The sequence below is a fragment of the Mytilus trossulus genome, chromosome 13 (genome assembly GCF_036588685.1).
Source record: "Mytilus trossulus isolate FHL-02 chromosome 13, PNRI_Mtr1.1.1.hap1, whole genome shotgun sequence".
Lineage (NCBI taxonomy): Eukaryota > Metazoa > Mollusca > Bivalvia > Mytilida > Mytilidae > Mytilus > Mytilus trossulus.
In genome coordinates this window covers 62,589,633-62,605,186 of record NC_086385.1, presented here as the reverse complement: position 1 = coordinate 62,605,186, position 15,554 = coordinate 62,589,633, and the positions used below count along the sequence as shown (strand labels likewise).

General features: G+C 32.0%; 1 protein-coding gene across 2 annotated transcripts; it reads right to left on the bottom strand.

Annotated features, from left to right (window-relative positions):
- Position 1: 1 nt before the first annotated feature.
- On the bottom strand, positions 2-15,552 carry LOC134695506 (innexin unc-9-like). Of its 2 annotated transcripts, none has more exons than XM_063556781.1 (2): positions 15,398-15,552; positions 2-2,156 (listed from the first exon to the last, which is right to left on the bottom strand). In XM_063556781.1, exons 1-2 carry the CDS (start codon positions 15,412-15,414, stop codon positions 860-862), a joined length of 1,314 nt encoding a protein of 437 aa, XP_063412851.1. In that variant the 5' UTR covers positions 15,415-15,552; the 3' UTR covers positions 2-859. The 2 variants fall into 2 exon arrangements, with proteins under 2 accessions (XP_063412851.1, XP_063412852.1); XM_063556782.1 differs by lacking the exon at positions 15,398-15,552 and adding an exon at positions 4,010-4,140.
- Between the last annotated feature and the right edge of the window lie 2 nt (positions 15,553-15,554).

Genomic DNA, 15,554 nt, shown 5'->3' with positions numbered 1-15,554 from the left:
AAAGATTTTCCAAAATGTTTATTAAACAAATAAACAAATCTTCATCTACAAAGCAATATCTTTTTCAGAAAAACAAAATATAAAAGTGATTATAAATTAATACATAAAAATATAATTCAAAAAATAAATGATAAATGCACAAACATATGAAATGCAAAATAAAGTAATAAAAAACAAAAACAAAAAATATAAAATGTGTGGTGTAAAAAATAATAGTAAAAAAAAATGTAATGGATGGAGTGAAAAATAATTTATGAGTATATATTACATACGTTTTTTAACGACTTTGACTGGCTGTAAAGCCCTCGCACGGTCGGTGAGTATATATATATGTTCAGATGTAAACAAGTCTTTTGATTTCAGTTCCTATGGTTACCGACTTTTTGTAAAAGTCTTCTGATTTCCGTTCCTCTGCTGTTAGACTGTATACATGTACAATCGTAGATGAAATGAGATATGTGTTCCATTTTCAACACAACGTCTTCCTTAAGCTTCCATCTAATTAAAAATTCTAGCAAGCACACTAACGTATTGCTATTTGGTGAAATGTAGAAAATATTGAAATGATGATACAAAAAACTTACAATAAAATAACTGAGTGACAGGTTTTTTTTACAAGTGTAGATCTCATTCAAATCATGATTTATCACATTAGTTTTCGCACCAAAAAAATGCCAGGTGCAATGTTTTTTTTAATTAACACAACCAAAATGTTAAAGACAATAATAGTAGCTCTATAACAATTTAAGTATCACAAACTATACGATCAGTTTTCACACATTTATAAGTTAGACTCAGTGTGTTTTACTCTTTAAAAAAATACTTTCATCTCTAAACATGCTAAATGTACTTGTTTCTGTTATACAAAACTTTCATTTGCTAGCGTCTTTTTAAAGTCTTTCGATAATGTCCCATTACTACTTCTATAAGACACGTAAGAGTTTTTATCGGCAGGTTTAGGGACTGTCCCGTTATTAATCTGAAACTGCCTATCACGATATAGGTCCCAGAGATGCTTTATAACATCTTCCATTACGGCACTGCCAACATTATTTGACATGAGCTGTAGTAGAAATATTCCGTCATGTTTTAAATGCAAATCTACAAATTTTTGTAGTAATTTTTTAGTTAATGCGTCTCGTTCTCTCTTCTCGTAAAGTTCGTTGAGTCGTAAATACTTTTTAATGAAGTTTTTCCTCGGCTTCTTCATTAGAGCGACGATAAGTGTATAAATGACGTTCAGAAAGGACATCACTGATATCAAAGTCATCCAAAACCATAGGATTATAAATAGTTTTTCGTTGTAAAGGTTAACCGGAAGTACGCACTGCATCGTGTACCTCTGAATGTTTGACAACTGACGAAGGTCAAAGTCACATAGCGTGACTCTTGGAAATCTCACGTGATTTAACGACCAATCTTGGCCAGCCAAGAATTTATTTATGACGTCATATCCGTAAACATATATATCATTTTGAAGAAATTCGTTAAGAAAGAAGAGAAGTCCGAATGAAACAGCAAAATACATAATTCTGACCATTATACGAATGCTTATCAGGTAGTTTCCATGGTGACGTCCACAGCCAATGTCACACAGACTTGCAGCCTGTTCACGAGTTGGAGCAAAAATTCCTGAACGATAAGCACGAACATTGACACACCATTTATCGATGTATTGAGCAACAAATTTTAATTTTTGTTCCCGGTCTTCTTTTGAATTGAGGTGCGTCTGTTTGGCCAATTCAACTAATTTCTTAATTCCTACTCCGCACCTATTAGACATATATTTCCATACCAACCGAGGAAATTTACATATAACCGCCATTATCAGTAGTATCAGTGGAACCCATTGGTAATAAAATATTGTGTTACTGTATCGGAACTCATATTCATAAGGAACAGGTTTAAATGGCGGGATATAGTAAGTGTTCTGAACCCAGCACACAAAGTTCACATACTTTACTTCCTCCGGACTGAGTTCAGCAGGGCACCAACACTCGATAGGATTCCCGACATATTCGGCTGTTCCCACGAGAATTGTGCCGAAAAATAGTCCAATAATCGTGTAATAATGGCATAATCGATCAATAAAGTTATCGTCAAATACAGTTCGATGGCCTTCGTAAACACCGATAGGTCCAAGAACTTTATCCAAGCTGCAAAGATAAAAAAATAATTAGTTGATTAATTCATTCATTCATTGGTTAAATGAGACGGTAATTTCTGTACTATTGGCTATTTCGTTGCAATCGTTTTGATTGGCGGAGGAAGTCAAAATGTCCGTTGCTGAGCCAAATAGTTCTTATTACAATAAGCAATATTCTAAAACCACAAATTTCTGACGAGCGTTATTTGATAGCCATCCCATTAACCCTAGGAATTTGGGCCAACTAGGCTATATATAAAAAACAGCCTTGGTTAGTCTTTTCACATAGGATTTATCTAGGTTTATAACCAAGTACATGATGCTTAATAGCAAGTGCGATATGACAGCATAGATCTGTTATGTTTTGTCTGATTATAAAAATAAGAAGTTGTAGTATGATTGCCAATAATACAACTCCCCACAAGAAGCCAATTGGGAGAAATTAACTATAGGTCACATTCCGGTCTTCAACAATGAGAAAAGCCCATACCGCATAGTAAGCTATAAAAGGTCCCAAAATGTAAAACAATTCAAACGAGAAAACTAACGGACTTATACATGTATTCACTAAAAAACGAAAATCAAATATGGCACATTGTAACAAACGACAACCATGGAAGGGCCAGTCACATTTTCAATATGGCTTGACTTGTATGTTTAGACGTGTATATCAAAATATATTCCTGATGTCGCGGCATGGGTTAATAACATCATATCATCCTTTACGACAGACCGACAGATTAAACATAGTGATGCAGTAGAATGTGTCCCCGTGCCTGTAGTGTACATTGTATGTCCATATTATTTTACAGTTCAAGGTTTTGCACGGTTGCTTGTGAGAGAACTGTCTTCATCTCTTTTGCAGAGTTGTCTCAATGGCAATCATACCACATCTACTTTTTATAATCAGTAACACAAGCTTAGAACGAATAGAACCTTTAATTTCAACAAACAATCTATGCTAAGTTAGAATATGGAGATATGGTGACTGCAACCTGCATAAAGGGGTAATTCTAAAGTGTGGTCGGTTGAATTATCATAAAATGATGGTTAGTTTCACAGTCACGTTGTAGTTCTAGGAGAAACTGAGATTTTTTCTATTGAATGTGAAATATGTGAAATCTTGAAGTTGATACATAAATAGTTTAATATTTAAAACAAAAATAATTTTGTCACGCCTATTTTTCATGAGACAATAGGTATAATTCATAAAATTGAGAATGGAAATGGGGAATGCAACCCGACCATAGAAAAAACAACAGCAGAAAGTCACCAACAGGTCTTCAATGTAACGATGCAATGCAATGGCGAATATACCCTTTTCTTTAACGATCAATGCATTTGACATATATTTGGACCCCCTTTTTTACTTCTGTGTTAAAACCTCGTTTTAAAAATGACTGCTTTGTCACTGGTCCCTGCATTGCAAATCTATTGTATTAGAGACATTCGATTGGGCGATTTAGTGTACAGAATGAGGATGAAGTTTGTCAATTCGGCAAAAATGTTGTATTTCTAGAAGTTTGTATACTTGTGTAACCTTTAAGAGGTCAATGAATTAGTTACCAACTGTGTTATACCAGAGTGCACTTAAGTTAGAATACTGTATATTATTTTAAACTTGGCAGCGAAACACTCAATCTTCAAAACATTATTTGTCTTGAGATTACTCAGGAAGGAGTTTCTAACTGTGACAGAATAAGACAACCGTGTGTAAATTATCATCATCTTGAAGAACGCCGCTTAAAATAGCAACACGTCTGCTAGTATTTAGTATATTTATATTTACAACTCGCAGACGATCGGTTGCACATGACCGTAATTCTTGTGAAAAGAAATGGAATTTGATACTTGTGTACTTACATTTTGACTAAAACCATTGTTTATGTACAATATCCCAATATTATTAATAGATCATATTGTTTGTATGTAAATAATATGGCAGTGTTGATATCATCATGCCAAAAATCTTTCGTCAAAAGTCGGTAAAAGTCGTAAGAAAATGGTGTATTCATGGTATTGCTCATAATGAATTAACCGCTAAAAAGAACTACCGATGCATGTATAAAAAGTAAATACACAGTTGAACCATTAAATACCCGCTTATTATAAAGTGATAAAGTGATTTATAAATCTGTCTAGTACCTTTTAAAAGTGCAGACGATTTACATAATATACCTGTGCTTTTAAATTTCAGATTTTCTCGTTCCTGGTTAAAAATAGACAGAAAAAAGCACACAGACATTTGGCTCATTTTGAAGTTTGAGCAGATTTGGACAAAGTTTGAACCCATTTAAGAACAATTGAATGTTCAACAAAATGTCTATGAAGTAATTTGTTTGAATAGAGGTAAAGTTCTCTCTTAGAATAAACAGCGGATGTCATCTTCTCTTAGCGTCGTGATCAGTCTAAAAAGAGCTGACAATACCAAGAAGAAAAAAACAAAAAAGGACATACAAATATATACAAAACACACCATAAAAAACTTAAGTCTGAGCAAAGTGAACCCTTTCAAAAAAACGGAAAGGATCCCAGGAGCTTCGGGAGGTTAAGCAAATCCTGTTTCAATTAATTAAAAGTATTTGAAAGTACGCAAATGAAGCTGTGATGTGGTGCATCAGTCATACATGTGATTCTTCCGGCGGGAGTTAAAATCTCCCGCTTTTCAGACCCTCTTCCGTCCCTCCCATTAAAATTTGAAATCTTCCGCTTTTGAAAATGTCAATCTCGAAAAAATTTCAGTAGACATTTCTTTTTACAAAATAGATACAGGCAGGGAAGAAGTCCGAGAAACTCTATTTTGATATGTGAAAAGTGCCATCTAAAAGTAGGCACTCGCAGCTGAATACCATGCATTAGAAAGTAAACACTTGTAGTTGTGATACTGTGTATTTAAAAGGTATGGATATTTTGCTCTGATCGAAGCTCTGAAGGCGGTCATTAAAAGCAATTATCAGACACAGTAATGTCGTTATTTCGAAGAAGATACACGAGGCTATGTTAACGTGATTTCAAGATGAAAATCAGCTTGTCAAACCCTAAATCAAGTTTAGAAAAAAATAAACGCTTTTATCAATTTTCTTATTTTGAACTAAAATCAATTGAAATTGGCCTTTAAATATATCTTTGTTGGACTTGTTGGTACAATATAAAAGTGTCATAATAAGATATCTATATATTAAATGCTTTATATTAAAAACTTTTCTTTTGTGTAATCAAGAGGGTTCAAAAATATTTCTATTTAAATAAATCACATATTAAAAATGATACATTTTAAAATATTATGCTTGAGTTTTCAAACTTAAATTCCAAATAAAGTGCGATAACTCTGAATTATTTTACTCTACTTTTTTGGCAAGTCAGTATTTAATTGTACAATATATATGTTGTCGACGTTGTTAAATATTTTTAAAAAGTTTATTGTGACGAATGCCATTGAAAAAGAGGGACGAAACATACCAAAAGGACAGTCAAACTCATAAATCTAAATCATGAAAAAGACAACCAAACAAATATTAGTACACATGACTAAACATAGAAAACTAAAGAATAAACAACACGAACCCCACCATAAACTAGGGGTGATCTCAGGTGCTCCGGAAGGGTAAGCAGATCCTGCTCCACATGTGGCACCCGTCGTGTTGCTTATGTGATAACAAATCCGGTGAATAGTCTAATTCGATAGGTCACATTAAAGGTTAGCACTTAATGGCCATTTCTATTCCATATCTGCCCACATCAGCAGGATTGAATTTGGTATTTACGCCAAACGCGCGTTGTGTCTACAAAAGACTCATCAGTGACGCTCGAATCACAAATAAATAAAATCCTAAATAAAATACGAACTTGAAGAGCATTAAGGACCAAAATTCCTAAAAGTTTTGCCAAATACAGCTAATGTAAGCTTTTCCTGTGATAAAAAGAGCCTTTGTAATTCAAAAATTCACAGTTTTGTAAACAATTAAATCATAATCATGACCATATCAGCAATTCCACTCAAAACGTGCCAATTACTGACATTACTACCTTCAACGCGACGCATTGGCTCAAATTGAACAGCAAGATATAAAGGGTCCCCAAAATGACTGCTGTAAAACAATTCAAACAGGAAAAACATAGGTCTTCTATATAAACAACAAATGACAACCACTAAACAATAGGTTTCTGACTTAGGACAGGTGCAAACAAAAAAAGCAACGGGTTTAAACGTTTTAATCGGCACCAACCTTCATCCTCGCCTGAAATAGTGTTGGAACATCACATATCAATTAAAGTACATTTTGTGGAAAGATATTGTCAGAAAAGAAAAAACACTAAAACACATTATATCAGCAAATAAATAGTTAACAAAAATATTGAGAAATCAAAATAAACCAGGGATTTACATTTGTCAAACTTCTATTAATGATAATCCATTTCCGGTAAAACGTTGATTACATTTTTAACTTCATTATTTTTCCATCAGCTACAAATACTAAATATGTAAATGGATCTTAGTCGGATGTTGTATTATTCCTCATCGATGATATCAAACGTGTAAATTGAAACCATTAAAACACAACACAGATCGTTTATACAATTGAGGTATTTTGTAAATGACATCTAATTGAGTAGTGTTATGTAAATGAAACTTGCTGTTGGACAAATAGTTATCAAATGTATTTGTACGCTGGAACGTTTCGTCTAAATAGGACACATCAGTGACGCTCATATCAACTAGTTATAAAAGTCAAACAAGTTAAAAGTTGAGGAGCACTGAGGATTTAAAATTTCAAAAAACTGTGCCAAATACGGCTAAGAAAATCTTCAAAGTGTGATGTTCTTTGAATGATTATATTTATATACGTATGACAGATTCCAAACTTATTGAAAATTTCTCAATTTCCTCCCAACTTTATGATTCCTTAAAATGGATGAAGTTTAATGTGATGGACCCAAAACTCAACCCAGATTTACTCGCGTCAGATTCTTAAATTTACATCAAATTACTTCTAAAAAAATAATCTCGATGGTCTTGGAAGTATAGATTATGGGTACTGACAATGTTTACAATGTTAATAACGTGTTATAGAATTCTTTTTTTTTTCTCCTTATGAATATAATATTTTCTCTGTTTTGGTGATATCCAATTGACGTGGCTATGTACTTATACATCCCGTCATTGTGTTACTATGGTAAATGACCATCTTAATAACCATGATAACGCGTTAAAGTTTTCATTTAATTTTCTTTATTAATATCACTTGTACTGTTTAGTCTATTTTTGTTGATATTCATTTGACGTGAATCTGTCCTTATACAGCCCGTCATTGTGTTGTTGTGTTAGGGTAAATTCTTGTGTATTCTTGTCTTTCATTTTGCTAATGATTATGTGCTTTGTTTATATGCCGTGTTTGTGTTTCTTTGCTTGTTTTTATAGTGATTAAGATTACAAAACAATTTTGACTGCTGTACCCCTATTTTGACATTTTACCTATAATAAATAACGAAATATAAAAAAGAAGATGTTCACCTCTTACAATGAATGTTATATCAAAACAAAACGAGTTATCTTCCTTATATTAACGACCAGTCTCCATAATGGCAGTTATGTTTAAAGTATTCCCTCTATGTTCCCCATCTGAAGAACTGAATACTGCTAACCTTTTATACTGAATGTTTAATCTAAACAATACAAGTTAAACATAAAATTCAATATTTTATCTTTGTATAAAATTATACTTCATTCAATTTAGCTATTAAATATCTTTAAACGAGAAATAAATATTTATATAAAGAAGACGTTTGGCTAATCATTAAATATGTCTATAGGTCGTCTGATAGGCTTTGTTAAATTACTGATTTTTATATTGTAGATTGAACAATAATGTTAAGGATCATAGAATGATATTATCTTTTGTAATTGTATGAAAGATTCCATTACGATAGATTTACTTTGAATTTAGTATTTAAAAGTTACAGCGTCTACCAAGGTAAAAATTGATCGACTTCAACTCACGACAAAATAAACTCATCATATGACTTTAACTCACGACAAAATAAACTCATCATATATACCAGGATTGATTTTGGTATTTATACCAGACGCGCATTTCGTCTACAAAAGACACATCAGTGACGCTCGGATCAAAAGAAGTTGAAAGCCTAAATAAGGTACGAAGTTGAATAGCATTGAGGACCAAAAATTCCTAAAAGTTTTGCAAAATACAGCTAAGGTAATATATTCCTGAGGTAAAAAAAGCCTCATATTTCAAAAATTCACAGTTTTGTAAACAGTAGAATCATAATGGCATTCTCGTATTTTTAAATTAAAACTTGATGTTTGAAATACATATTAGAGCCATTGAGACAACCTTCCACCAGGAACCAAATGAAGCAAAAGTATCCTTCCTTGTCTGTTCAATATGAAAGCACTTTGAATAAATTTAGGACCATACATATTAACTAAGTTGGGTTTTCTTGTTTGAATTGTTTTACATTGTCTTATCGGGGCCTTTTATAGCTGACTATGCGGTGTGGGCTTTGCTTATTGTTGAAGGTCGTACGGTGACCTATAGTTGTTAATGTTTTTGGTCTTTTGTGGATAGTTGTCTCATTGGCAGTCATGCCACATCTTCTTTTTTATATTGTTAAAGTTAAATACAACATTCGAAGTAAAGTTTTACACTTAAAACATAAGAGTTACAAAGAAACTATCATCAAAGATAGTAGGAATATGTTATTGAAGATAGTCGCGCATTTCGTCGACAAAAGATTCACCAGTGGCACTCGAATCAATAAAGGGCTGAGCTTTAGCGCATGATACGCCCGTTTTCTTTTAACTTGTCTTTTATGCTTTAAATGAAATTATATGATCAACTAGAAATAGTGTGAGCCCTGTCAAATAACCCCCCCCCCCCCCCCAAATAATAAATAAAAATGCACAAACAAATTGGCACTATTAAGGTCAATATATATAAACAATTTATCCAAGTTGCATAAAATTTTGTGAAAGTGTTAGTTATTGTTATTTAAATCCCCCCTTTTTTAAGCATACAATTTTTATAACACGGAAATGTAAAATCTGAAATTTATAAAAATTTAAAGGGAGCTTACATCAATAGATATAAACAATTCACATTAGTTTCATGGACATTGGTGAAAGCCTTTTTGAGTTATTGTCCGAAGTGTTAAAATTCCCCCTTTTTTATGAATAAAGCCCAATAAATCCAAAACTTAAAATCTGAAATTTAAAAAAAAATTGAAAGGGAGCTTACATCAATAGATATAAACAATTCACTAAAGTTTCATGGACATTCGTGAAAGCCTTTTTGAGTTATTGTCCGAAGTGTGGACGACGGACCACCTTTTTTTATGAATAAAGCCCCATAAATCCAAAACTTAAAATCTGAAATTAAAAAAAAACGAAAGGGAGCTTACGTCAATAGATATAAACAATTCACTTAAGTTTCAAGGAAATTGGTGAAAGCATTTTTGAGTTATTGTCCGAAGTGTGGACGACGGACCACCTTTTTTTATGAATAAAGCCCCATAAATCCAAAACTTAAAATCTGAAATTAAAAAAAAACGAAAGGGAGCTTACGTCAATAGATATAAACAATTCACTTAAGTTTCATGGAAATTGGTCTAAAAGACGGGCGTATAAAAAAGTTAAAAACGTACAAAGTTTAAGAGCATTGAGGATCCAGAATTTCAAAAGATATATTTGTGCTTTACCAAAGAGACAATTCGTCGTGTTTTTTTAATTTTTAGACAATATGTTGGAGCTTTACCATTACCAAATAGATTACTTTATATGTTCACCCTTCCAGATCACATGTTATCAATGAGTACTTGCCTACATCTTTTAGTTTAATTATATTGGTGTGGTCTACCTTTCGTTAAACCGTGTTTTCCATACCCGCTAACTTTCATCATTTTTTTCCTATACCTTTTCAGATAAGGTGATATCAATATACGCATGCTTACATCTTGTACTGGCATGAACATACGGATTTTTTGTGTTATTAAAATTTGCTGTTACAAAATGTTAGAAATTATTATAAATTAAGGAATGTATCTCCCTCATGCAAAGCTCTCATTCCTTTCATGGATCATTGGCTATAATTTTTGGACCTTTTGGATTATAGCTCTTCATCTTTTATATAAGCTTTGGATTTCAACTATTTTGGCCACGAGCATCACTGAAGAGACATGTATTGTCGAAATGCGCATCTGTTGCAGGCAACTTTGTACCGTTAATGTTATTAAATTAATTCTATTGTATCAGGTCACGTGATCATATCAATACCTACATGCTCACTTCTATCGTTATTTTCTACCTTCAAGATCACGTGATATCAATACTTACATATGTTATATTTATCTTTTGTCGATTCTATTGATGGTTTATACCCTTCCAGATCACATGATATGATGCCTGCTATTTTTTGTTTTTTACGCATTGTTGTCAATATACTGGAATTTGATGCGACTGTGATACAAGTGAGAGGTTTAGCTTGCTATAAAACCAGGCTCTATCTACAATTTTCTACATAAGAAAATGCCTGTACCAAGTAAGGAATATGACAGTTATCCATTTGTTTGATTTTTTTTTAGCTTTTAATTTTTCCATTTTATTAGGGACTTTCCGTTCAAAATTTTCCTCGAAGTTCAGTATTTTTTTATTTTGCTTTTTCAAATCATGATAACGTGAAATCAATGCCTGCGTTCTTAAACCCTTACACTATAAGTTATATGGTTCGCTACTGACCCCATACGGATCCATATAGGGTTAGTAATTTTATTCACCCTCTATGGATCCGTAGGGGGTCAGTAGTTAACCGTATAACGAATTTATCGGACGCTGGACTTTTTCTGCGTCGTTTTGTTGACAAATAAATAATGAAACGCAACAACATCAATAGATGACGTCGCCATTAACGCGTCATGAACCCCCCTATGAAACCTACTAACCCCCTACGGTCTCATAGGGGGTCACCACGTGACGGCGTATAACCAATCACAACGTGATAATTCATCTATGGTCCGATAATTTTAAATAGTTTGATTGTTTTCTAAGCTTCCACCGACCACCTGGTATTAATTCCAACAGTCCTACATTTTTTTAATTTTACTTCTATTGTTGTTTTCTACCTGTTATTTATTATTGTTATGTGTAAGTCAAAGGTATTATTCCGTTTGGATTCGTGCGATTCAATTTTTTAAATTTCATTCCCATTTTTAACCTTGGATTTATTTATATATTATAGAATATGATCTTATATTTGTACTGTACTTTCATATTCAATATTTCACTGGATGTAATTACTTTACTGTAAGCGTACTTTTTCTGTATTAACTTTTTCTAAAACAGACAAATGAACTCATTTATTTTAAGTACAAAAACCAAACTTCTTTTATCTTTTGATTATAAATTCATCTGTTTCAATGTCTTAATTCGCAAACATCTCAATGTTCTTCAAATGTTAAAACAATTTCTATTTTACATAGGAGCCAGAACAGCTATAAAGATATACAAGTTTGTTCGGTTCTTTACATTAAGAATGTGCCAAGTAAAATAGTTTCCATGTGTTTATAATACCAACATAACTAATTTTATTCATTTTTAACATTTAATTCTTTATCTCTGTAAACGTTAAGACAGGAACATAAGGAATGCCAAGAAAACCAAAATTACATCGAAATGTTATGATCATGTATCTTTGAGGTTTTACTGATTAAATTAAGGACAACAGTATCATAATTGATGTTTGGATTGGGGAGGGTGTACTTTGTTTCTTTATTCTTTAATTCTTTCTGAAATTTCGTTTCTTTATTCTTTGTATTTAGGCACCCAAATGTTTCTATTCTACATATTTATCACCCCATTTTTTTTCTGTTCTTTATATCTAGCAACTCAATTTCTCTATGATTTATATCTTTACACCTCATTATCCTCTATTCTTTATTTTTCACCACCCAATTATTGTCTATTCTATTTTTAAGGCCTACTTTTCTCTATTTTATGTTTAGCACTTTATTCCTCCCATTTTGTTCATTATTCTCTATTCTTCATTTGTTTGGCCTACCTATTTCTATTCTTTAATTTAAAACCATTCCTATCTTGTCCATTATTCTCTACTCATGTAATAAAAGCAGCAGTGGTATACCGTTCAATAGTCATAAATTGATTTAGCGAAAACAAACTCCCGGTCAAATTAAAACTGAGGGAAACACAATAACTATAAGAAAACAAAAGAACAACAATTTGAGTACCGAATAATTTACCATCGCAGATATTAACTTTTTTGTTTTAATATATGCTACAGATAATTCAACAATTTACCCAACGTCCTCACAAACATATTTTTTCCCTTTAAGATCCTTTAACGTTATGAAGACAGAGATATAATGTAGAAACTTCTCAAATCTAGATTCCTATTCAAAATATGAATATTCAAAACGGAAAGTCCGTTATCAAATGACAAAAGCTCAAACACTCCAAACGAATAGAAAACAACAGTCAGGTTACTGACTTGGTACAGGCATTTTCTAATGTTGAAAATGGTGCAATGTACCTGGTTTTATAGCGCTAAACCTCTTACTTGTACGACAGTCGCATCAAATTCAATTATATTGACAACGATGCGTGAACAAAACAAAGATAAGTATTGGGTAAAATGTCCCACAGTCAACATTGTGTAATAATTTTCATCACAATAAAAAAAACCAAGTATGTAAGATTTTAGATAAATCGCCAAAATGAGCTGTTTATTTATGAGGTAATCGAGATATAACATTGTTATTTTTGCCTCTTGACTTCTGCTCGTTATTTTGTAATTAATCACAAGAGAAAACATAAACAAAGTAAGACGAGTTTTGATCTAAATATATTTTTTTATAGTTTCCAGAGCTAACATATGAATAAAGTTACTCTAGTACAGTTATAACATTAACGTATTTGCATTGTAGGTTTTGATGATTGAGTGTTGGTGTTTAAGACTTTTAAGACTTTATACTGTTTCAAAGATGGAAGAAGACGGTGTAAATTTGTCCATAAGAGTTCATCAGTCTTTATCAATCTTTTTTTCTATTCGTTTGTCAAATGTTATTTTGGTTTGGTTTGGTTTTTTACCTCCTTAAACTCATCTCCTAATGAATATTCTGAACAAAACCCATCAAGAAAAATATTATGATATTCTTACCATCAAAAACTTTTAAAAAAAATATACCGATCTCCGAAAATTTAAAACAGACAAACACATCAAACGATGGATAAAAGACTGTCATATTCCTGACTTAGTACAGGCATTTTTTTAGTGTATTCATGTATTTGGTTTTGATGTTATATTTGTTATTCACGTGGGATTTTGTCTGATGCTCGGTCCGTTTCTGTGTGTGTTATATTTTAGTGTTATGTCGTTGTTCTCCTCTTGTATTTAATGCGTTTCCCTCGGTTTTAGTTTGTTACCCCGATTTTGTTTTTTGTCCATGGATTTATGAGTTTTGAACAGCCGTATGCTACTGTTGCCTTTATTTAACCTTTTGGAACTTTAAGATTATAGCTCTTCATCTTTTATATAAGCTTTGGATTTCAAATATGTTGGCCATGAGAATCACTGAACAGACATGTATTGTCGAAATGCGCATCGGGTGTAGAAAAATTGGTACCGTTAGTGTTATTAATATGTACAAAACGGGTCATTAAACCTGGTTGTATAGCTAGCTTATTATGTCAAAAGTTGATAATTTTCTTTGGTTTACCATTGTCACTGTAATCAATTAATAATTCTTCAAAATATTTGATTAACTTTTTTGTTAGAACAAAACTTTGATAGAAACAAAAGATCTAATATATACCTGTGTATCTTGTATAAAAATGTGGGATATAGTTTTCAAAGACATATAAATTGATATACCATTTTGTATACCTGATATATGACGTAATTAACTGTGGGAAAATGAGGACAATCGATGTCCATTTGTGTAATGAAAAATTAGTAATTTTCAGCAAGACTATCAATTATAAGCATACTTTATCAAGAGCATTACACTAAAAGGGCGCAAAAAACGGTTAGAACCGGTACAATATACTTTGATTGAAGGAGTTGTAAGAACACAAACTAAATGTGTCCCTGAAAGTAAAACCGCCTTTAGAAGGATAAACTTACAAATTATACACACATCTTTTGAAAATACAATAATATTAAGTTTATTCATAAGGTAGACGATTGTAATGATTATTGCTTCCGTTGTAAAATTTAACTAGCTAATACACTCTCAAGTATAATACTTTACAGATGCCATTTCTTATCAATTCTAATTACAATAAGCATCAGTAGTTTACTATAGACAAAAAAGCAAATACTCTAATATTTTCGGATCTCGTTTTATAGTTAACAAACTATTTACAATATATTTGATTCAAAATTTAATTATATTACACATTATAAGGTATTCGTCATTTATTAATGCAACGATTTTGGTTTTGTGAACTTTGACCAGTGACGAGACTGCGATCCTTTCCCTGTCTAAAATAAGTTTAATGGGTTTTCTGAATTAACAGGGGAAATCTAGATATCAAGGCGACAATACTTTCCCGATGTTAAAATATCGACCATTTGTAAATTCCAAAATTTTAAACGAAATGTTGACTAATAGAATGGTACTGATAATGAAGCTTTATTATTTTCACCACTCTGAATATTCGAAAACACATATACGTGAAGATATTTCGTCTTATCAAGTAACGATGTATGCGCAAATCGAATTAAAAAATGAATTAAACCAATGAAAGTTTGAAGAAATCATTATTAATATCGCTTTATAACAGTTTTTAATAAATACATAAAATTTACGGATGTCTCTGTGCTTAGTTTTTAATCTTTAATATATATGATAGTAACAATCTTAAGGAAACACCATTGAACCAATTTACCTTTGAATGTAACGTAAATGTACATTGGGGCCCTTTATAGCTTGTTGTTCGGTGTGAGCCAAGGCTCCGTGTTGAAGGCCGTACTTTAACCTATAATGGTTTAATTTTTTAATTGTTATTTGGATGGAGAGTTGTCTCATTGGCACTCACACCACATCTTCCTATATCTATTATAAAATAATCTAAAATTCCAATTTTGACAATGAATTCCAAAAAACAAAAAACAGGTGGTATTTCTACATTTAACATCTTAGCAAGCAACAAAAGAAACCGCATCTGCCAATTCCATGAATTCAGAGAGAAGAAAACAGATAATAAAATGTTCTACTTACAATGTAGCGTAAGGCATGTTCTACATTCCTCCAAATCAATGTATTTTGACTTATAACAATAATGTACAATATGTTTAAAGTCAATAGTAAGAACGTGAAGTGGTAAAATGATTACTGGTCGAACAATTAGTATGATATTGGTTATGGATCATTTCCC